At 42.7% G+C, this 24,549-nt stretch overlaps 1 protein-coding gene across 23 annotated transcripts in view; it reads right to left on the reverse strand.

The window, feature by feature from the left end:
* Positions 1-24,549, reverse strand: part of LOC129836424 (ankyrin-3-like) — a 153,209-nt gene that overhangs the window by 48,905 nt on the left and 79,755 nt on the right. For 18 of the 23 annotated variants that reach the window (XM_055902562.1, XM_055902577.1, XM_055902576.1 and 15 more), the window contains exons 2-17: positions 18,943-19,044; positions 18,269-18,367; positions 17,460-17,558; positions 14,166-14,264; positions 12,446-12,631; positions 11,896-11,919; positions 9,694-9,792; positions 8,950-9,048; positions 8,236-8,334; positions 7,808-8,005; positions 5,018-5,116; positions 4,709-4,807; positions 4,156-4,254; positions 3,834-4,031; positions 1,856-1,954; positions 547-645 (exon numbers count right to left, since the gene is read on the reverse strand). In XM_055902562.1, the coding sequence (XP_055758537.1) occupies positions 547-645; positions 1,856-1,954; positions 3,834-4,031; positions 4,156-4,254; positions 4,709-4,807; positions 5,018-5,116; positions 7,808-8,005; positions 8,236-8,334; positions 8,950-9,048; positions 9,694-9,792; positions 11,896-11,919; positions 12,446-12,631; positions 14,166-14,264; positions 17,460-17,558; positions 18,269-18,367; positions 18,943-19,044 (1,797 nt within the window). The remainder of the gene's footprint in view (positions 1-546; positions 646-1,855; positions 1,955-3,833; positions 4,032-4,155; positions 4,255-4,708; positions 4,808-5,017; positions 5,117-7,807; positions 8,006-8,235; positions 8,335-8,949; positions 9,049-9,693; positions 9,793-11,895; positions 11,920-12,445; positions 12,632-14,165; positions 14,265-17,459; positions 17,559-18,268; positions 18,368-18,942; positions 19,045-24,549) is intronic. The other 5 variants (XM_055902580.1, XM_055902558.1, XM_055902581.1 and 2 more) reach the window with 1 other exon arrangement.

A 24,549-nucleotide genomic window follows, 5' to 3' on the forward strand; every position in this document is an offset into this window, starting at 1 on the left:
TCCTATCACACACGAGCACTGAATCCTATCAAACACGAGCCCTGAATCTTATGACACACGAGCACTGAATCCTATCACACACGGGCACTGTATCCTATGACACACGAGCACTGAATCCTATCAAACACGAGCACTGAATCCTATGACACACTACCACATACTAGGCTAGTCTACAGTACATCCATGGTTCTTCTTTGAAAGACAGCAATGAAAGTTAAATCACTTCTATCCTCTCCTGTTCTGCTCTCATCCTCGTTGGTTAAAACAGGATGTACACACTTCAGTAAAAAGTAATTGTCTTTAGAGTTAGGCCAATCCAAACAGGCCAAGGACAAGAGACAAAGAAAAAGCATATAAGAGACACACATGAGTTAATGGTTAATCAGTGTGTTATCAGCTGGTACCGTAATGTTTATCAGCTGGTACTATGGGCCAAAAGGTCAAAAATCTACCTCATGCCTGCTTTAATCAGATCAATAAACCCAAACCAGTATGATACTAGTCACATTATGCCTGATCTGGTGTGTGTGTGTCCGAGTGAAGTACCTTGGCGGCGGCGTGGGGCGATGCTCCCTGATCCAGAAGCAGTAGAGCCACTCTCTGATTATCGTAGTGAGCAGCTACATGCAGTGGAGTTAGCCCACTCTAAAACACACACAAACAACACCACGTTAGAAGGAGCCCAAACACCAAAGCACAAGGGAGGAAGCCAGAACATAAACAAAACAGGAGGGAAAGCTATGGAGCCGATGGGACCCAATCAGATGGGGACCAGTTTAAGCATGACACCAATGAGCACACAACGCTGAATTAAGCCCATCTACAGCGCATCCACACAACTAGCAAAATGCAGAACACTTCAACAGAAATATTTTCTACAATTTTTTAAATTTCTAGTGACATAGGCACCCTGAAAACCGAATGATGTTATTGTGTGTGCCTGACAGCCTGCATATTATTTTGCTGCAGTTTGGATACACCATCAGATGGGGACTTGTTTTAGCGTGACACCACCAAGAACTGTTAAACCACAAACATGTATTTTTAGGAGTCTCCTCCTCTTCATTACCATACCTGCTTGCCATTATGTTAAGCACTTTCAGATGGCTGGACACGGACACAGACACTGATCTGACACATAATTAGTACCAGTAGGCTCCTCATAAGTATGATGTGTGTGTGTGTGTGTGTGTGTGTGTGTGTGTGTGTGTGTGTGTGTGTGTGTGTGTGTGTGTGTGTGTGTGTGTGTGTGTGTGTGTGTGTGTGTGTGTGTGTGTGTGTGTGTGTCTGTGTGTGCGTGTGTGTGTGTGTGTGTGTGTGTGTTTGTGTGTGTATGTGTCTGTCTGTACGCATCTGTGTGTCTTAGAAGAGGGTGAACGAGTGCATGCCATAATGTTTTAGTGGAGGAAAAGCATCTGCAAGCTGTGCCATCTTGAGAGAAGTCGTGATTTCCCTCAGTCCAGCTGCAGCTCCTACATTCTATCTTCAGTAGTGTTCTGTTCCTTTTCAGAGGGACGGGGATGAGACTAGGAAAGGAGGCCAAAGGCCCACAGGATGACGTATGACATCCATTCGAACAGAGGGGGGAAGGGAGAGTGGAGAGGAGGGGAGGGAGAGTAGAGGGGAGGGGGAGAGAGGAGGGGAGGGAAGAGTGGAGGGGAGGGGAGAGGGGAGGAGAGAGTGGAAGAGAGAGAGGAGAGGGGAGGGTGGAGCTCTACTATTTCACTCACTCTATTAGAATGAATGATATTGTCTCAAACATCACAACCAATCTCATAGAACTAGAAGCAACTCTAATTCTATGGCCAAGTGAATGTTATTGGATTTCAAGAGTTGCCGTCTTCCCACATCCCACCTTTCCAGCTGCATCCGGAGCTGCTCTCTTCTGAAGAAGCAGGCTGGCCACTTCCATCTTCCCATACTTGGCTGCCACGTGAAGAGGACTGAACCCTTTCTGTAGAAGACATCAGGAGACACATCATCAACTTGAGACAGCCAGGGAGAACAGAGCTGCTCTGGCAACCTAACTGACAGGGAAAAGTCTAAATGGGATTCTTGGGACATCCAACTCTGACATCATCCCATTGAAGTTTAAATTTTAAACGGTTAAGGTTCAGGTTAGGTAAGGGTTATGGTTAAGTTTAGGGTTTAGGTTAGGGACATCCCAAGGATCCCGGGTAGCTCTAACTTAACTGATAGCACTATCTGTTATAAAGGAGAGCTGAGAGCGTTCAAGATGTGTAAGGTTGTGCAACGTTGCAAACCTTTCAATAACAGGAAAGGACGGGACGGGACACTGTTAAATAATCTTAGAGTAGGGTCTCGTTCACTTTATCTTCATGGCCATGTGAAAGAAAGTATAGTGGGTGGACAAGGTGTTTGTCTTGCTCAGTGGGATGTTTCACCCTGAGAGAATATGTCACTGGGTCTGTTTCTCATATCCTATTCCTCATCTATAAAAGGATAGCGCATAATGTGATCATGTTAATCTTGGCGTCCCTCTTTGTTAAGTCCCCCTGTGTTAGGAAAAGTATTTTAAGACATTAGGTCATATTTTCCAGAGTGATGTGGAACTCCCACAGATTACTCCCATTTCACACACAGCAACGTTTGGCCTAATTGTTCTTATGTCGTAATTCACGCTCCATACTGCCATGTGATTTTGATATCCCGTTTTGGCCAACTTTTCTTCAGATGCCATTGTTTATTTTCTAACATCTCCAAAGGTATTCTACTTCTTGGTTCAAAGAGGATCCTCCGATCCTCCATGGTGTTATTGTTAAAACAAGTTGTTACACCGACAAAGCCAAATGGAACAAAATGACTGTGTCTTCGGTTTAGTGCTCTCTGCAGTCACTGTACTGTGCAGTACCAACACAGCCAACCAACTGGACAGCTGTGACCTGACGTCATCTCTCTGGACAGCTTTCTAAGGTACTGTCCCCTCATATACAGTGTGTGTTTTAGACACAGACAGACAGACAGACAGACAGACAGACAGACAGACAGACAGACAGACAGACAGACAGACAGACAGACAGACAGACAGACAGACAGACAGACAGACAGACAGACAGACAGGGTGTGAGAGAGAGAGAGAGAGAGCGAGAGAGAGATAGAGGCACAGTGGGGTTTACCCTTCATTAATCTATTCCTCTGACAGGGTGTCACCTTCAAGGACATCCTTCTGCAATATACACTGCCACATTATACATGTGCACACACCAATTCCCCAAAGTCTACGAAACACTCTTCTTTGACCTTCAAGAAGATCATACAGATGTAGGATCTTAATTTGATCACTCTTTTGTTGGTGAGAATTTTCCTGCACCGCATGAGCTTTGTGATTTACATAAATTCACTGAAAACCCATACTAACACATGGTTATATTAACAGTATTGCACTTTTCATGTAGACTGTTTTTGGCCAGCTAATAGCCTAACCACCGATCAAGCAACATTATGGACTAAATGTTCAAACCCTGTTGCTGCAGGATTATTTGTCTGTAACAATATAGGTCAAAATAAGATCCTACATCTGTAGCTCAATTATGTGTGTGGAAGCGCAAGGAAATTAGCTTCCATGTCATTTTCATCCTGATAAGGTTTAGGAAATTAACAAGAAACACCAGTGGTGAGGAACAGCGACTTCAAATTACTATTATTCTCCAATCAATAGTAGTAATGTGCAATCCACACTGTCCTTAGCCTGACTCTGCTGATCATCAACTGACTAAACCACCATGGTTGAACTGATAATAATACATGTCATTCTTTATTTGTGAGTGCTGGCTTTTCATTTTCTGGTTGGACCCTAACTCAATCACACTGACCTTAGTGGAGGCTGACAGCGATGCACCCTGGTCCAGCAGCATGGCGGCTACGTCCTCGTGCCCTTCGCGGGCAGCCAGGTGGAGGGGTGTGTAGCCTGACGTGGTGGCAGCGTTAGCAGAAGCACCCCTCTGCAGCAGCTGCTGGACGATGTCGGCCTTCCCCAGCCGGCTGGAGATGTGCAGCGCCGTCTGGTCGTCCTGGAGGGAGACAAACACTATTAAAATCTGTCTATTCACTTCACAATGTAAAAAAAGTGACACCACATCGTTTCACAGCCCAGTTAGACAACGAAGGACTCCCTGACCCCTAACCTCTGCTCACCTTGGCCTTAGTCTCCACCTTAGCTCCATTCTGCAGCAGGTATCTCACCACGTCCGCCTGACCTGCTCGGGCTGCCATGTGCAGCGCTGTCTCGCCTCTCTGGAAAACACACACACACGTTTGTTTTACTATCCTTGTGGGGACCAAACAATTGATTCCCATTCAAAATCCTATTTTCCCTAACCCTAAAACTAATCTTAACCATAGCTTTAACCCCAAACCCCTAATCCTAAAATTGCCTTTTTCCTTACGAGGACAGGCGAAATGTCCCCACTTGTCCGAAATGTTCTTGTTTTACTATCCTTGTGAGGACTTCTGGTCCCCAATAGGATAGTAAAACACACACACACACGCACACACACACACACACACACACACACACACACACACACACACACACACACACACACACACACACACACACACACACACACACACACACACACACACACACACACACACACGTAACCTGCATGGTATGTATTACTCTATTTTGACTAGCTAATTGTTTTGGGTTTAACTTCTGAAGAGCTGAGTGTAGTGTAACACCTACCACGTTGGTGGTGTTGGGCGAAGCGCCGTGATGCGTCAGTGAGTTGACAATGTTCTCATGTCCCATGAAAGCTGCCACGTGAATAGGAGTGAGTCCAGACTGCAAGAAAATCACAATGATAGTCAACAATCAATAGCCTGGGTTCAGCTGTACCTACAGTATGTCTTAGAGTAAGGGAAACACACAGCTGTACCTAAACAAAATGATTAATTGTCTATGATCTTTGACGTTCCCAGCCCAGTCTGTTCTTCCTACCCCTAACGCCCTGTGTTACCCCAGGCACAGCCCAGCCCTCTAACCCTAGAGTACCTCTGTCACAGCCTGGATCGATGCTCCGTGTTTCAGCAGCAGCTCCATCACTTTGGAGCGGTTCTTCTTGCAGGCGATGTGAAGCGGGGTGAAGCCGTTCTATAAACAAAAACCACTCAACTCCTCAGGTATTTTGGCACAGGTTTTAGTTTCTAAGGAAAACAGCAGTTTCCTTTTACCCCTATTTTTTCTGTAGTATGAAACATGTGATAGAGGAACATCTTATTGTTAACCTAACTGAGTTTTATGCCCCAATAGTGTTACAACGGTCCACACAGTTTCTTCTTGCCAGTAAACCTCAGTCACCACACCCATGGTTTCAGTCACCACAAAGCATGACAACATACTTAGTGATGTGTGCCAAGACAGTCTTTTCTCTCAAAACACACACACATACACACAGGCGCGCACACATACACTCTCAAACACACACAACGTAGCTCTGCAGATTATCAAACCTAAGCCATTTGAAGGGAGTATGTACAGTGCATTCGGAAAGTATTCAGACCCTTTCCCTTTTTCCACATTTTGTTTCATTACAGCCTTATTCTAAAATGGATTAAATAAAAATGTTCCTCATCAATCTACACACAATACCCCATAATGACAAGGCAAAAACAGGTTTAGACATTTTTGCAAATGTATAAAAATAAAAATAATTACATTTACATAAGTATTCAAACCCATTACTCAGTACTTTGTTGAAGCACCTTTGGCAATAATTACAGCCTCGAGTCTTCTTGGGTATGACGCTACAAGCTTGGCACACCTGTATTTGGGGAGTATCTCCCATTCTTTTCTGCAGATTCTCTGAAGCTCTGTCAGGTTGGATGGGGAGCGTCGCTGCACAACTATTTTCAGGCCTCTCCAGAGATGTTCGATCGGGCTCTGGCTGGGCCACTCAAGGACATTCAGAGACTTGTCACGAAGCCACTCCTGCGTAGTCTTGGCTGTGTGCTTAGGGTCGTTGTCCTGTTGGAAGGTGAACCTTCGTCCCAGTCTGAGGTCCTGAGTGCTCTGGAGCATTTTTTTGTTTCTCATGGTCTGAGAGTCCTTTAGATGCCTTTTGGCAAACTCCAAGCAGGCTTCCACATGCCTGTAATGGAATTTTGATGTTTGTGCTTTTCTTATAACTAATTTCTGTGTTCAATTCATGTGGTGTTCTAATAATCAAATTCTGTGTTCATGCAAGTGACTGATTTAACAAATCCTCACTTATCAGTATCTGCAATTTGGCAGTACGCCCAGACCTTGTTTTGAGAACGAAAGATATCTCAGTTTCAAGGTCTCAGCTTAGAGAGGAGAAGCCTCGTGAGGTGTTGGTTTGTCAAATGTTATGAACCAGTATTGGTCAGTCAAATGAATGAAACAAAACGGTAATGATTAATTAATTTACTAAATCATGCAAATATAACTTGTCTGTGTATAGCCGTATACAAGACAACTGCTGGGACTGCCCAAGCAGAGCTTCTGATTAACATGTGTACTATGGTGCATTGAGTTGGTTGGAACCACTCTAGCTTGATGACAAATAAAGGATGATTTATTTAAGACTGACTTCGAGTGTCCCTCTACAGGAATTTCCACGACATGCCTTTTACCGAGGAGTGGCTTCCATCTGGCCACTCACCATAAAGGCCTGATTGGTGAAGTGCTGCAGAGATGGTTGTCCTTCTGGAAGGTTCTCCCATTTCCACAGAGGAACTCTGGAGCTCTGTCAGAGTGACCATCGGGTTCTTGGTCACCTCCCTGACCAAGGCCCTTCTTCCCCGATTGCTAAGTTTGGCCGGGTGGCCAGCTCTAGGAAGAGTCTTGGTGGTTCCAAACTTCAACTTCTTCTATTTAAGAATGGAGGAGGTCACTGTGTTCTTGGGGACTGTCAGTGCTGCAGAAATGTTTTGGTACCCTTCCCCAGATCTGTGCCTTGACACAATCCTGTCTCGGAGTTCTACGGACAATTCCTTCGACCTCATTGCTTGGTTTTTGCTCTGACAACTGTGGGACCTTATATAGACAGGTGTGTGCCTTACCAAATCCTGTCAAATTAACTTAATTTACCACAGGTGGACTCCAATCAAGTTGTAGAAACATCTCAAGGATGATCAATGGAAACAGGATGCACCTGAGCTCAATTTCGAGTCTCATAGCAAAGGGTCCGAATACTAATGTAAATACGTATTTTTTTTTTACCTGTTTTAACCTGATTTTTGTCATTATGGGGTATTGTGTGTAGATTGATGACATTTAAAAAAAAATGCAATCAATTTTAGAATAATGCGAGCTCTAAGAATCTAAGAATTGTTGTGAATGGTACAGTACTGAAGGACGGACGTGCATTGTCACAGCTCTGATGACTTTTATCAGTATGAAAAGGGGAAGTTACTGCAGTCAGGAAGTGAGCCTGGCTGAAGAAAAAGACAGTTGCCGACCCCACCCAGGGGCTGAGGACACAAACAGACAACTCCTGGAACAATAAACAAGAGCAGTCAGCAGAATGACGGGACGAATCCGTCCCACCTTCTCCCACCTCTCAGGTCACAGTTTCACGATTCTGTGTGCACGGAAATGCTGCTATGAAAGATACCCACAGCAATTACACAGCTAAATAGCAAACAAAAGGAGACCACTGAAATGTGGACCGGTGTCATGTGGCACTGAAAGCTGCTTTTTAACTAACACTTACGGTGGTGCTCTATTTATTATGCTGTCTATAAATGTCAATTTCTAACTAAAATGGACAATAGTATTTTGAACTTGTACACCCTGACTTTCTCTCCACCCCTTTCTCACCAGTGCTTTAGCGTTAGGGTTGGCCTTTTTGTCCACTATGAGTTTGGCCACTTTGTAGTGTCCACAGTGGGCGGCCACGTGTAACGCTGTCAGGTAGTCGTTGGTGACATCATCAACGGGGACATCGTTCTGAAGGAGGAGCTGGACACAGTTGATGTGGTCGCCCTGAGTGGCCATGTGCAGGGGGGACAGCCCGTTCTGAAAGGGTTACAGACATAATGGTATGTCAATGTTCTGTAGCAGCTGAAAATGTTAGACTACAGCAATGTTCTGTGACAATGACAATTCTATCAGTGGTAGGAGATATTTGCAAACAACTTTAGATCAATGCTCTGCAAATGTTACCTGGATGAACATGTGTTTAACATTAAGGTAGATGCAAGTGTTATCATTTTAGTAACCAAGTATATGTTAAGAGAAGGCGCTACCTTTGTCTTGGACAGAATGGGGGCTCCGCGGTCCAGCAGGATCTCAACCACTTGTTCATGACCGCTCCTTGCTCCACAGTGAAGAGGTGTCAGTCCGTCCTACACACAACAACACAGTCAATAAGAACACAGAGCGGTGGAGCTTATGAAACATTCAGCCCACTATGGACTGAATGCAGAAAAGCGCATATCTTGATAATATTTAAGTGAACGCATACATACTGTAATAGAACAGAGTTAAAAAATATAACAATGACAAAGTAGTGCATGTTAGGTAGTTAGGTATATACATGACAACATGCCTACTGCTACCACTAACAACAAGTCCTGTAGGCCTCATATAGAAGGGAAGGCCCTCATATAGACATATATACACAGTGCTGTATTTCATTTGCAGGTTGACGTTTATTGTCATGAGTCTTGCCCTGGAGGCAGAACTGAGCGATTTCCTCTAGATGGGCCAGCTGCAAAGTCAAAATTGGCTTTATTGTTCAAATTCATAAAAACAAAAATGTGCTTTTTGGTTTTAATTTAAGGGTAGGGTTAGGCATCAGGGTTAGCTGTGCGGTAAGGGTTAAGGGTACGGTCAGGTTTAAAATCAGATTGCATGACTTTGTGGCTGTGCCAGCTAATGACCACTCTGCAGAGCTGCATCCAGTACATGAGTAATCTCAATAAATGCTAACCTGCATTTAATTCTGTGAAGGCACTCACCTTGGTCTTGGCATCTATTTTGGATCCTCTGTCCAACAACAGTTTGACCATGTTACTATTTCCTCTTTTAGATGCCACATGGAGAGGTGTGATGTCATTCTGTTACAACACAGAGAAGCGGTATGAGTGAGCCACACAATACAGAACTGTGAATATTATTTGGATGTCGTCCATATGGTAATACTTAGTCCTGTGAGTAAAACTAAACAGCATCTGAATCCAGTAACAGAAAGATGCCAGCGTTCTATTGTACAAAAACATAATCATTTTACAAACAAACAATCATTTGATAAGCTGATATTCAAAGTATTCTGAATGGTATGTGTGGTGTGTTTAACTAAGGGGTTGTAAAGCTGTCCATTGTTGAGTATTATTTATAAGCCATCTCTTGTGTAATTTACTGTGGAGCTAATCATTAATTACTGTCGACTTCAAACAGAAATACAAACATTACAGCCAGATGCTGCCGTTTCATATAATTACAGGCTGTCTCTGATGCCCATTAAGCTAACCTCTAATGCTGTTGGGTCTGTTGTTACTCTCGTTGTTATGTGTTGTTATGATTGCAACGCTATCACAATATGACATAAGTACAGGCTGTGGGATGGGTGTGTGGGGGAGGTTCTGAGCATTGTGTGAGTAATTTGGGTTGTGGTGTAAGACTGTTGTGGGTATTGCTCCATAGAGTGTAGTGGACTGTTGCTAGTAGCTCCTCCTGTCCAGCAGAGGGCGGAGCAGCATTACCCTGGCCATGAAGTCCACAGCTCCCCCTCGATTCAGCAGAAGCGTGGCCACGTTGATGTTGCCATAGTGAGCAGCGATGTGGAGAGGAGTGAAGCCACTCTGAGGAGAGCAGAGCACACAAACACAACGACACAGGAGTCAGAGACAACCACGGGACTGATATCACTCTCTCAAATTACACTCGCGGAAGTTTAAAGGCTGCTACTGTACACATCAACAATTCTCACTGTGGCAGAGCAACTCTTTGTTTTCAAAACCCAAACACAGATCCTGCCGACTAGAATGTGAATAGTAGCCTATGTTGACGTTCATATGACATACCATTCAAAGAGATCATGAGCTTTCATGATTATTTCACCCTTACCACAGTGTTATACTGGACCATAACACGTTACCTACCACACAATAAGGATAGACACAGTGGTATGAAGTCCCCAGTTACAGACTGTAGTTTATGTAGAATTTCAACAACAGCCAAGATGCCTTGTTGTGTCAAAGCACAAACGTACCATAAATAGGTTACGTCTTCACATGTGAATGTAACGTATATCGTTCAATGGTGATTTCCTAATGAAACCATGGCTTAGAGGGAAACAGCTGTCTAAGCAAGAGGAATATAATGGGAAAGGGCACATCAGGGAGGTACTTTTAGATAAAGCTATCCAATCAGGGAGGTACTTTTAGATAAAGCTATCCAATCAGAGAGATACTTTTAGATAAAGCATTCCAATGAGGGAGATCATTTAAGATAAAGCCAATAATCCTGCACAAAGCAGGTGGTCACCAAAGCTTCCTGCACATAAACCACTAAAGTTGTGAGCATTATAAAAACTGTTCTATTTCTATTCTAAAAGGATAAACAAATCAGCTTGACCTCTGAGGTTTCATACAAATAAGAGATAGTTCTGCATTAAACACTTCTTAATCATAAACTGTGTCAATATCTCTGTCATTCACCATACGACACAGATGGTTACATTACATTTAAAACACATTAGGAGTTAATCCAAATATCCAAACTATTGAATGGCAATGCTTTTAGCATCTACTATCATGCAGTGCAGTTAAGGCTCAAATATCTACATGTACAAAGCCAAGTAAAGATACTAGCCATGCCGGCCAAAACAGGCATTCTGAGAGGGCAGTCCTCTCTGCCATAATTTGGTGTGGTGGAGTCCTTCTGTCATTTTTACTTTGGAAACAGCACCAACAAGAGGTAACTCATGTCCCATGCACTATGGAGGTCCGGGAGGTTAAGATATACAGAACCAGTCAACAGTTAGGACACACCTACTCAAGGGTTTTTCTTTATTTTTACTATTTTCTACATTGTATAAATAATAGTGAAGACATCAAAACTATGAAATAACACACATGGAATCATGTAGTAACCAAAAAAGTGTTAAACAAATCAAAATATATTTCATATTTGAGATTCTTCAAAGAAGCTACCCCTTTCCTTGATGACAGCTTTGTAAAACTACCTCATGAAGTTGGTTGAGAGAATGCCAAGAGTGTGCAAAGCTGTCATCAAGGCAAAGGGTGGCTACTTTGAAGAATCTCAAATGTAAAATATATTTTGATTTTTGAACACTTTTTTGGTTACTACATGATTCCATATGTGTTATTTCATAGTTTTGATATCTTCACTATTATTCTACAATGTAGAAAATAGTCAAACATAAAGAAAAACCCTGGAATGAGTAGGTGTGTCCAAACTTTTGACTGGTACTGTAAATGCAGTCTAATAAACTAACAAGTAGACCATTTCTCTGCTGCTGGGAGGCTGGGTTCTTTAACAAACCTAATAGGCCAGATTATGATCAAAATACAGTCTGATAAACAGTAACACTTAGGTATTGTAAGTATTGTGTCATAACATTATTTATCATTAACCATGTTATGGCAGGATATCTGTCTTGGAACCCATGGAATCATTGGAACCCTCCTAACCTCCAGCTACAGATATCCACAGTCCACATCAGTATTAGTAAGACATGATGCAATATTACAGAGCTATCTCTATCTACCAGTAATAAGAGATACACTACATGAATGAAGGGATGGGGAAAATACAAAAAAACTGAAAAAGAAGGGAGACATGGGGCTGCAACAACACTAGTGCATGATACAGGAGGTTGTTTTCTGGATTTGTTTAAGCTACGATGGATAGAATAAGTACAGTACAGTGTACAGGTATACCTCTGTCGTTTTATTCACCATCATCTAGGGGAGACGGCACAAGGCCGGCCAAGAGAGGAGAGAATGGGTGGTTAGTGTGCGCACAACATCCCACAACGAGGAGAGATTACAGGTGGAGTTACTGGAGTAGGTCTCTAGTTGGCCAGAGAGGTTTTGAATCGCTCAACTTTATGCAGAAACTGTTGTTAATGTTAAGAGTAAAAGTTGCAAAGTTCCAAACAAAACTGTCAGTTGTGGTTAAATTGTTCTGCAGGATATAAGGTCACAGTACAGAATCAGCTATGTCTCTTTATATCCAGCTTTCCTTCTCTCCTCTCTGTATTGTCTTACTGAGAATAATGTAATGCATTATCACACATGCACCTACACATTATTACACACAAACCTCAAAGTAAAAAAACATAAGAAAACAATTAAATAAACAAAGAAACACATTTAAACAATTTGATTAAAACGTATGATCCTACTCATATAAGAAAAGAGCCAGAAAGACAGAGGTGAGAAACAAAGGGAGAGAGATAACATTTGCAGAATGTGGTGTAGTGGTCACCTTGGACTCCACATCTGCGTTGCGGTCATTCTGGAGCAGTAATGCTGCTGCCTTGGTGTCGTCCTTGCGGGCAGCGATGTGCAGTGCGGGCAGACGCACCTTGCCCTTGGTGTCGTTCTCCAGGAGCAGGGATACAACTTGGTCATGCCCCTGCTGCAGCGCCACCGCCAGAGGGGTGAACCCGTCCTGTTAGAGGGGGATAGGGGTAGTACTGTATTACTAAAGACGATGTGTTACAAGAACAGTAGGGTATCGCTATGGGAACAGCTATGCCTGCTATGCTCTTTGATGTCTGTATGCCATTTAGATCAGTTTCGGATAGATGACGTCATAGAACCTTATGCAAATTGATATATATGTTGACATTGAGGTTAAAGAGTGCTTTATCAATGTACCTGATTTTGCTAACCGTTACTTAGGACAAAATCAAGACGTCAATATTCTTGTAATGCTTTTGTATAAACAAATCTTAAATTACAGCTCAATTTGAGCAAATTCTGAATTTGTGATTAATCGTGATTAACAGCAAATCCTGCGATTAACTCGATTACATTTTAATGACAGCCGTATAATCTATATTACACAAAGTTCAACCAAATATTTGTCTTTCTTTATTTTTTATATCCTTAAAAAAATCTGTTGACAACACCAACATGCCAAAATGTATTGTACTTAAAACATAAAAATGTACATTTATACACTATATCCATTACATCTGACAGCAAGCAGGAGCATGTACTGCATACATTACATAACAGTAAAGAACACTTCTCTCCCGCAATCATACATCATTTACATGTTACAGTGTGTGTGTGGTGTGGTGTGGTGTGGGTGTGGGTGTGGGTGTGGGTGTGGTGTGGGTGTGGTGTGGTGTGGTGTGGTGTGGTGTGGTGTGGTGTGTGTGTGTGTGTGTGTGTGTGTGTGTGTGTGTGTGTGTGTGTGTGTGTGGACCATTTGCTTTCTCAAGGACAGTTTTTTTTTCTCATGATGGACCAGTGGACCAGACCAGTGGTTTTTACTGGTGGATTCTCATCAGAGGCAGCAGCTCCTGGCTCCAGCAGCAGGCAGCTCTCAGTGTAAATGGGCCATAGAGGCTGGCAGGGGGATAAAGGACTTTATCTCCGGCCTGCTCAAGGTCATTCAGCTCTACTATACACTACCAATCAATGAGGCGCTGCCTGCTGAAGTCCCTGAATGCAGCATGGAGGGAGAGAGAGACAGAGAGACAGAGAGAGAGAGAGAGAGAGAGACAGAGAGACAGAGAGACAGAGAGACAGAGAGACAGAGAGACAGAGAGACAGAGAGACAGAGAGACAGAGAGACAGAGAGAGACAGAGAGAGACAGAGAGAGACAGAGAGAGAGAGAGAGAGAGAGAGAGAGAGAGAGAGAGAGAGAGAGAGACTGACAGAACCAGATTGGGAGAGAGTGAGTGAAGGGGAGGGAGGCAGTTTACAATAGAGAGAGTGAGGTAGGAAAGGAGGGAAGGAGAGAGAGGTAGTAACAGAGAAAGAAAGAGGGAGATGGAAATGGACGAGGAGGCAGGGAGGGGATGAAGAGAGAGAGGAAAAAAGAGTATGATGGAGGTAAACATGTAGAGATAATAGGGAGGAAGGGAGAGAGAGAGCGAGCGAGACAGCGAGAGAGACAGAGAGACAGAGAGAGAGGGCAGTAAACAACATAACAGGCAGGGTGGGAGGGATGGAGGGGACACACAGGTACCTCGGTGGCCATACTCTGGCTGGAGTTGTGTTCCAGGAGGAAGCGAACCACCTCAATATGGTTCTCCTGGGCTGCCATGTAGAGCGGGGTGAAGCCATTCTACAAGAGAGGACCAACAGGAAACTCATTACAACAGCAACAATCAACCATAAAGCACACAGAGTAGCCTATATTATGTTATAACGTGGCATTGTTGAATAATCGTTTCTGATTGGCTTGAGGGCATTCTAGAGCGTGCAATATTTCCAAATTATGCAAGGTACAGTTTATCAGCAATGTAGAATTCAATGGCTATAGTTCAATCTTGCATGTTCAATGTTTGAGTTGCTTTTGAAAGCAAAAGTCGAATTGAATACATTATTGACATGGTTGAATTAGATTTTCATAGTAGCAAGCTATAAGTGATGGCTTGGTTAGCTAAACGATCAAGTATTTTTGTTTGGTTACCAAGGCAACTACTGTAGCTACTGTATCTAGTAAACTTGCTAAATACTTCAGTTGATGGTGAACACATTAGATTAGAACCATGGTATAGCCTTGGTATAAAAGGGATAATCAACTCGGTGCTCTATGCGTTCTTTGGCAAATAATGCAACTCTGTGGAAGGTGAGTTCCACTCCCCTAGCGCGTCGTGAAACACACCTTCCAGGTAGTTCATTATTTTCCATAAAAAGCATTGCCCCTCGTTGATTATCCCTTACATAGAAAAAAATATCATACTTTATCATACCAGAGCTCAGAGAATTATACCGTACCATACAAAGTATATTACACAACTTCCACAGTAACTGTGCTTAGTGAAAATAAGCACTCTGGTGGAATTTTTAAAATTAAGAATCTACACTACATGACCAAAAGTATGTGGACAACTGCTTATGGAACATCTTGTTCCAAAATCATGGGCATTAATATGAAGTTGGTCCCCCATTTGCTGCTATAACAGCCTCCACTCTTCCAGGAAGGATTTCCACTAGATGTTGGAACTTTACTGCAGGGACTTGCTTCCATTCAATCACAGGAGCATTAGTGAGGTTGGGCACTTATATTCGGCAATTAGGTCTGGCTCGCAGTCGGCGTTCCAATTCATCCCAAACGTGTTTGATGGGGTTGAGGTCCAGGCTCTGTGCAGGCCAGTCAAGTTCTTCCACACCAATCCCGACAAACCACAAAGTTTGAAGCACAGAATCATCTAGATCGTCATTGTATGCTGTAGCATTAAGATGTCCCTTTACTTGAACTAAGGAGCCTAGCCCGAACCATGAAAAACAGCTCCAGACCATTATTCCTCCTCCACCAAACTTTACAGCTAGCACTATGCATTTGGGCAGGTAGTATTCTCTTTGCATCCGCCAAACACGTTCGTTGGACTGCCAGATGATGAAGTGTGATTCATCACTCCAGAGAACGTGTTTCCACTGCTCCAGAGTCCAATGGTAGCGAGCTTTACACCACTCCAGTCGACGCTTGGCATTGTGCATGGTGATCTTAGGCTTGTGTGCGGCTGCTTGGCCATAGAAACCCATTTCATGAAGCTCCCGACGAACAGTTCTTGACGTGACGTTGCTTCCAGAGGCAGTTTGGAACTCGGTAGTGAGTGTTGCAACCGAGGACAGACGATTTTTACGCACTTCAGCACTCAGCGGTCTCGTTCTGTGAGCTTGTGAGGCCTACCACTTCACGGCTGAGCCATTGTTGCTCCTAGACGTTTCTGAAGTTTGTCTATGGAGATTGCATGGCTGTGTGCTCGATTTTATACACCTGTCAGCAACGGGGTGTGGGTGAAATAGCCAAATCCACTAATTTGAAGGGGTGTCCACCTACTTTTGGCCATGTAGTGTAGCTGTTATTGGCAGAGTGGTTTGAAACTCTCTTTGTTATTGGTCTATTAACATATACCACCTGGTGACTGCCAGGCAGGCCAAAATCATCCCACCAAAACAGGCTGTAATTTTAGGCAGTCATTTCAAACAGCTCTTACAGTAAAACGACATTATTATCATTTCCACAATTTCACAGTATTATTCCAACTTCATAGTGTGGAAATATACACTACCGTTCAAAAGTTTGGGGTCACTTAGAAATGTCCTTGTTCTTGAAAGAAAAGCACATTTTTGGTCCATTAAAATAACATCAAATTAATCAGAAATACAGTGTATACATTGTTAATGTTGTAAATGACTATTGTAGCTGGAAACGGCTGATTTGTTATGGAATATCTACATAGGCAGAGTTGCAAAGAAAAAGCTATATTTCAGACTGGCCAATAAAAAGAAAAGATTAAGATGGCGAAAGAACACATACACTCTGCCTAGAAGGCCAGCATCCCGGAGTAGTTGCTTCACTGTTGACGTTGAGACTGGTTGACGAATTGATCATTAGAAAACCCTTTTGCAATGATGTTAGCACAGCTGAAAACTGTTGTTCTGATTAAAGAAGCAATAAAAATAGCCTTCTTTAGACTAGTTGAGTATCTGGAGCGTCAGAATTTATGTGTTCGATTACAGGCTCAAAATGTCCCGAAACAAAGATCTTTCTTCTGAAACTCGTCAGTCTATTCTTGTTCTGAGAAATGAAGGCTATTCAATGCGAGAAATTGCCAAAAAACTGAAGATCTTGTACAATGCTGTGTACTACTCCTATCACAGAACTGCGCAAACTGGCTCTAACCAGAATAGAAAGAGGAGTGGGGAGGCCTCGGTGCACAACTGAGCAAGAGGACAAGTACATCCCCAACTGGCAGCTTCATTAAATAGTACCCACAAAACACCAGTCTCAATGTCAACAGTGAAGCAACTACTCCGGGATGCTGGCCTTCTAGGCAGAGTTCCTCTGTCCAGTGTATGTGTTCTTTCGCCATCTTAATCTTTTCTTTTTATTGGCCAGTCTGAAATATAGCTTTTTCTATGCAACTCTGCCTATGTAGATATTCCATAAAAAAATCTGCCGTTTCCAGCTACAATAGTCATTTACAACATTAACAATGTATACACTGTATTTCTGATCAATTCGATGCTATTTTAATGGACCAAAAACAACGTGCCTTTCTTTCATAAACAAGAACATTTCTAAGTGACTCCAAACCTATGAACGGTACTGTATATAAAACACAAGCAAATCACATTTGACTGAACTGGGCCTTTAAATGTTTATGTCAGGGGAAGGCCTACAGTGTGAATCCTGTACAGATTCCTTATCATTAGAATTTGTGTATAATGATGTGTTCTGATGTGCTCTGTATCTATGACCTGAGCTTATGTATAGTATGTGTGTGTGTATGTGTTATGGATATCCTACCTGAGACTGTGCGTTGACATTGGCTCCATTGGTCACTAGCTCTTTCACCACTTCCGTTTGGCCGGCCAGGGAGGCTATGTGAAGAGCGGTGTTTCCTTTCTGGATTAGAGAAGAGAATGAGAGGCATGTCAGTTAATCCCTCCCCCACCAGTCCCAGTGTCCGCGTGTACCTCATGGCTGCACCCCCGGCACATTGTTTGCATTGTGATGACAGTAGTGACATATGCTGTGTCTACTAAAAGGACATAGATATATCCCTCCCCTCTAGGTAGAGAAGGAATGAGTTTAAGACAGGTGTCTTGATTACAACAATTAAAACAAAAAAGCAGGAGTGCAGATATCATGCCCATTCAGCTAAGCCAAACATTACTGTGCCTCCTAAGACTAGTGTCTGAGGTATCATTTGAAGAGCTGAAGAGTTTGATGTTGAGTAGTTTGAAGACTCTCCTTAGTGTTGCATTTTTCATATTGTGCAGAATTAACATATACTGTAACTAGTGTCTGCTTCCATTGGGAGAGAGGGAACACTGAACACTAATGGTAGCTACTGTCTCCAAGTCTTTCTATGAACAAACATGGACATGCTGCTGACCACACTGATGCTGACCACTGAATGCTAAGCTCATGTTGTGTTTGTGACCAACTGGGTATCGAACCTGGGTCCTCCGCACATCTCACTGAATATCAGCCCTAGGAGCTACCACGAGTCTCCAGGAAAAGGTTCCTCATCATGCTTGTAGTTCACTGAATCATCCCCTCAGTGTTGTCTGACAGCAACAAAGCAGTGACAGAAGCAGAGTGGGACGCACCTTGGTCGCCGCATCCACATTGGCTTCTAGCTTCAGCAGCTCAGCCACCACCTCTACATGACCCTCCTTAGAGGCCAGATGAAGAGCATTCAACCCATTCTGAATGAAATTAAAGAAAGTAGTTTAAATACATCTATGGCACCCAGCATACATTCTCTGAAAGAGAGACCGGTTGTGCCCATGGTCTGAGATTACTCAGACTTTCAAGTACATTCAAATGACTAATTGATGATGTGGCCTTGATTTAAATTTTACAAATGTATCACACAGCCACAGGATTAAATGTATTTGATTTAAATAGTTTAAGTTACATTGACTGATACACTCTTTAAAAAATGGTTTTAGCTGCACTCTTAGAAAATAAAAGTGCTATTTAGAACCTAATAGGGTTCTTTGGTTGTCCCCATAGGAGAGCCTTATGTAGAACCCTTTTGAGTTCTAGGTAGAAACAGTCTTGGTTCCAGGTAGAACCCAAAAGGGTTCTGCCTGGAACCTAAAGGGTTCTACCGAGTGCCAAAAAGGGTCCTACATAAGGTTCTCTTATTGGGACTACCAAAGAACCCTATTAGGTTCTAAATAGCACCTTGATTTTCTAAGAGCGCAGCTAAAAGTGTCATATTGTGTACAAAATGGGAATGAATTGAAGAGCAGATGTTGGATGAAAAGTAATCCACCTGGTTGCAGATGTTGATTTCTACCCCAGACTTGAGGTAGTCCAGGGCCTTCTCCAGGTTCCCAGCCCGCGCTGCTCGCAGGTAACTGGCATTGCTGTCCGACTAAGGGGACAGAGAGAGACAGAGAGAGAGAGATAGGTCAAATACAGGCCACACACTGTAGTGTACATACGATATATTTTCCTACTGCAGAATAGCAGAGGGCTAGAACGAAAGCACCGGTTCACGTTCTCAGTAGTCACAGTGATAAACACTCTCTCACACACACGTAAACACTCACACACAAAAATTATATAACAAAATCTCAGATACTGTACCAGTCATGTCTTTCTCAAAACGTCCTTTACCTTCTGTAGAATTATAGCTACATTTCAACTGCATTGTAAAATACTGCATCAGTACATAAAAATAACACAGACATCCCAAAGATCAAGCAAAACCAATTGAGCTTTTATCCCAATAAATTATGTTATTCTACGTCATCCTTTCTTCATATCCCATACCAGAACGTTGTGATGCCAGCAGCGTCAAACACAAATATCCCATGACTCCTGAGTCAACACAATGGTGGGTGGTCCTGATTGTCACCACCGAAACTTCTCTCTTCTGGTACAGACAAGAGAGACACACTCAGACCATACTCTCTGTCCTCCTCTAGACAGAGAGAAGGGCAATTCCCTGTGTCCCTGAGACTCAGATTTTTCACTTTAAAAATGAATGTCAAACAAAAACCAATGGCTGCAAAGTTAAACAAACAATACAACTCTATGCACAAGGACTAGTTTTAACAATTTCCAATTTCCAGATTTTACAAAAACACATTTACTTGAAAAACAATGCAGTTGCAAAGTTTGGTAACAGAATGACTTTGTAATGTTTGTGCTATCATTCTGTTACCAAACTTTGCAACTGCACTGTTCTTCAAAGTAAATGTGTTTTTGTGTTCGGGAATGTGTTTGGAAAATGTTTTAATTAGCCACTGTGCATATAGTTGCATGGTTTGTTTAACTTTGCAATCACTATTTTTTGTCAACAAACATTTTAAAGTGAAATATCGGAGTCTCCGTGTCATTCTGTTACCGTGGAATAACTGCATTATCCCTCTTCTGCTTGGCTCTTTTTTTATTTAAAATAGAAAGAGGGCTTTGTGCACAAAAATAAATGACGACAAGCAATTTTTTTGATTTTGCCCATATAACAATTGTGTGTGTGTGTGTATGCGTGAGTGTGTGTCAGTGCATGCGTAAGTATGTGTGAGTGTGTGCGTGTGTGTATTTGTGTGTGTGCGTGTGAATCCGTCTTATCAGCTCACGTCAGATTGTTCTGTTTGTGTCTGGGATACTTGACAGAGACCGACACATAGCAGAGTCTGCATATTTGCTGGCTGTAATTGTATGAAGTTGATTTCTAAAACCGAGGACCAGCACACATGCCCTCAGTGCATGCAGTTGAGATAGACTGCTACATAACAGGAGCTCAGAGACAAAATACCCCTGAATTAACCAAGGCCCAGACCTTCTAATTTTAGCACGTTTCCAGAGACACTTACAGTAAACTGGCAGACCCAAACAACATGAGTGCCACAACCTTTTACCCACCCACATACTTTCCCAGGAATAACTGATGGGCAAAAGCTGGCTTGACAAACAGCCAAAATATAAATGACCAAGACATTTTTCCAGATTGCTCCAGTGATAGGGAATCAGAGTGGACTGTGGGAGCAATTTCAGAAGAGTGTGTGTGTGTGTGTGTGTGTGTGTGTGTGTGTGAATCCCACAAGCGAGTGGAGAACCTATTCATTTCCTTGAAGTAAAACACATTAGCAGAGATCTAGTAGTATCTTAGTATCTCCGCTTTAGAATACATAAATGCCTGTTTCCTTTTCCAAACACAAGCCCCTAGGACAGAACAGCGGCAGTAAACTATTCATGTAATTTCTTTGCTTTCGTCTTTGAAGAGATTAGTGGTACATATGGAAAAATGTCACAATGTTTCTCATTTAAATATTTTCAGTAATAAAACCATAGTGCAACGACTATGTATATTAGTATAGCTAAAGAGCATTGTTTTGTGCATAGCAGAGGCAATCATTCTCAATGTGAATCTGAGGAGGGCTAATATCAAAACTGATGAGAACTTTCCATCCTATGGTCTCTCCAGTGCAGAGCTTTGGACAACTCCTCCTTAGCCTAAAACACTAAGTAACACCTGTCCTTCCCCGTGAATCGTTCAGCCAGCTGGCAGACTCCTTCTTCCATTTAACTATCCCATCCACTCCAGACCACGTCATTAAATTACCCCTGGAACTCTTGCGCCAATTCTTATTTTCTCAGTTAGAGACAACACATTATCTTGATGATTTGTTGTGACATTGAGCTCTGGACACCAAAATATCCAAAACAAAACATGAGGATAAGTGTTGTGGGTCTATTCCAAGTTTTTTTTCTCACGCAAATACGCAAGCATACAAACTTTCCCACAGTGTATGGTGGTTAAATGAGCATATGCTGTAAGTGACTGTCAAGGATTTCTGAGAATAGCGTATTTGTTCAGTGTCAGATGCTTGATTCAGACTTCTGACATAAACATGTGAGGGCTCTTACTGTTCCGCTGTCTCATTGCTGTTGACAATCAGACAACGACACATTCATTTACTCGTCAAGCCATGACATCAACATACAAAACGCAAGACATGCATTTTCAAGTACCATCCATTCTTGTACTTTCTAGACAAGCACATCAGGCTAAATGTACTTATTGTAGCCTATGCAATTTCATTATACAGAATATAGTTTTGAGTTTTTAAAAGTACAGGATCATGGATGGTGGTATACAGGATACTGTGTTAGTGCTCCTCTGAAGCCTTGTACAACTTTAATTGAAGAGCCCGCCCATTTAAGCCTATATAACTGACTTATGTTCGTCAGACATTTATTTCACAAGCTATAAGCTCTCTCCATGGTCACCACTCTCACCAAGACATTGACGAAGTGATCACGTGGAGTGTTTCCCTGAAGACGTTTTGCTATGTCTATCATTCACCATAAGGGAATCACTCAAATTCCCCGTTGTTCTTCAACATTCTGCTGTAACGTATCTAAAGGGGATAACCTCTCAAGGAAGTTGAAGTGGAGCCCCCCCCCCCCCCCCCCCCCAAGATAAGACGTTGAATATGAAGCCAGTGACCCTAGTGGCCCTGGTGCATGACCGAGAAGGCCAGACTACAGTACAGCATAGACCAGTAGAGGCTCCTCAGAGGAAGGACCATATTCCTCAGTCAATTTATTTATTTATTTTTTATAGTGAAACATTACAAAAGTTATGCTTTTTAGATAAAACTATACTAATTATATTCACGTCACAAAATAATTGATTAAAACACAACAAAAAATTGCAATTAAGGTCTACAGTAGCCTCAACAGCACTCTGGGGTAGCACAATGGTTTAGCCGGAGGACAGCTAGTTTCCGGCCTCCTCTGGGAACATTGACTTCAATACAAAACCTTGGAGGCTCATTGTTCTCAATCCCTTCTATAGACTACCTATCTGGCCGGCTTGCCAGATTTACCTGGCCAGCTGGCCAGCCCACCATATCCGGACTTATCTGGCCATCCAGGTAGGTCCGGATAGGGCTGGACCGACATGGTCCCGCCGGACCGACATGGTCCCATCTGGCTAACTGGTACACACCGGATAGCGTTGCGGACCTGTCTGGCAGGCTGACCGGACCTATCTGGGACCGACCGGCCGCATAGAATGTCCGGATAGGGTTAGCTGGCCAGATTGCACCGACTGGCCAGCCGGCCTTACAAGGTCCCATCCGGACTTATCTGGCCGGCCGGTCAGACCGGACTTCCAGATGACGTCCTCCAACCTATCAGAGCTCTTGCAGCATGAACTGACATGTCCACCCAATCAAAGGATCAGAGAATGAATCTAGTACTAAAAGCATACGCTAAGCTAGCTAGCACCGCTGTGCATAAAATGTGGTGAGTAGTTGACTCAAAGAGAAAAAGACAATAGTTGAAGAGTTTTAAACAAAGGAGAAGCGAGAGCAAGAGAGATTTTTTTCCCTTTCACTTACTTAGCTAGCGAATGCAGCTGGCTAGTTTAGCCTGCATAAACACCCGGCTCAAACAGAGATGGATGCTATATTAGCTAGATGGCTAATTTATTTAATTTATTACCGCCGATGTAACTGCTAACTGCTTGCTGTACACTGTACTGCATGATTGTAGCTGGTTTACTAACGCGTTAGTTCTAGTAGCTATGTTGACTATGACGTTAGCTAATATGGTGACAACAATGGAGGCTGTATATAGGGGTTAGCCGTTATGGTATGAAAGACTGGCTTGGAAAGGTTTTTTCCCTGGTCACAGACAGCTGTTGTGTTGTACACTGAAGTCCACAAGCGAAGGGAAAAGGTGAGAGGAGGAGAGCGGGTAGATGTGAGAAATAATTAAACAACGAGCAAAGTGATCATGCTGTTTGTATGTTGCTGCTATGAAAGTGAACTGTATGTGATGGTGATCAGGGGTGTATTCATTCCGCCGATTCTGTTGAAAGAAAATCTTAAATGGAAGCAAACGAATCCAAAACGGGGATAAAAATACCTGAATTTGTGCAATAGAAATTATTACACCCTAGGTCAACTAGATGCAGGCAAGAGTGTGCAAGGCGGTATTGAATGTGTCACTGTCTGTCACATTGATTACTCACATTTTTACACCACTTTCATTAACAAGCTAGGTTGTAGCAACCTCATGATGGGTATGAGCTGGGTGAATGGAATATGAGTGACAGTTATCCAATATGCTGTAATAGAAATAAGGCCATGCGCATAAAAAATAAGTAATCGTCTTCCCTTATCTTAAACGGCACTGACCGCCACTGATATACACGGACTGTACAAAACATTAGGAACACCTGTTCTTTCCATGACATAGATTAACCAGGTGAAAGCTATGATCTCTTTTTGATGTCACTTGTTAAATCTACTTCAATCAGTGTAGATGAAGGGGAGGAGACAGGTTAAAGAAGGATTGTGTATGTGTGCCATTCAGAGGGTGAATGGACAAGACAAAATATGTAAGTGCCTTTGAAAGAGATATGGTAGTAGGTGCCAGGCGCACCAGTTTGAGTGTGTCAAGAACTGCAACGCTGCTGGGTTTTTCACACTCAACAGTTTCCAAGAATGGTCCACCACCCAAAGACATCCAGCCAACTTGACACAACTGTGGCAGCATTCTTATGGGACACCTTGTAGAATCCATGCCCCGACGAATTGAGTATGTTCTAAGGGCAAAATGGGGTGCAACTCAATATTAGGAAGGTGTTCCTAATGTTTTGTACACTCAGTATACAAAGGCAACTAGGCAACAGTCATTTGAAAGCATTCGCTCTATCCCAGGCAAATGACTAGTGACACGAGTGACAGTCATTTCAAATATCATCCCATCACATTCAAGTCAGAGAGAGAAAACCGTCTTTGTGTATGAAGCCTTACAGAGGATGGAGACAGATTATCTTTGAAAATATGATTAAACTTTGCAGAGCAGAAGTTCAAAGAAATTAGGCCATTAAAGAGTAGGCTAAGCCTGAAGGAAT

The sequence above is a fragment of the Salvelinus fontinalis genome, chromosome 37 (genome assembly GCF_029448725.1).
Source record: "Salvelinus fontinalis isolate EN_2023a chromosome 37, ASM2944872v1, whole genome shotgun sequence".
Classification (NCBI taxonomy): domain Eukaryota; kingdom Metazoa; phylum Chordata; class Actinopteri; order Salmoniformes; family Salmonidae; genus Salvelinus; species Salvelinus fontinalis.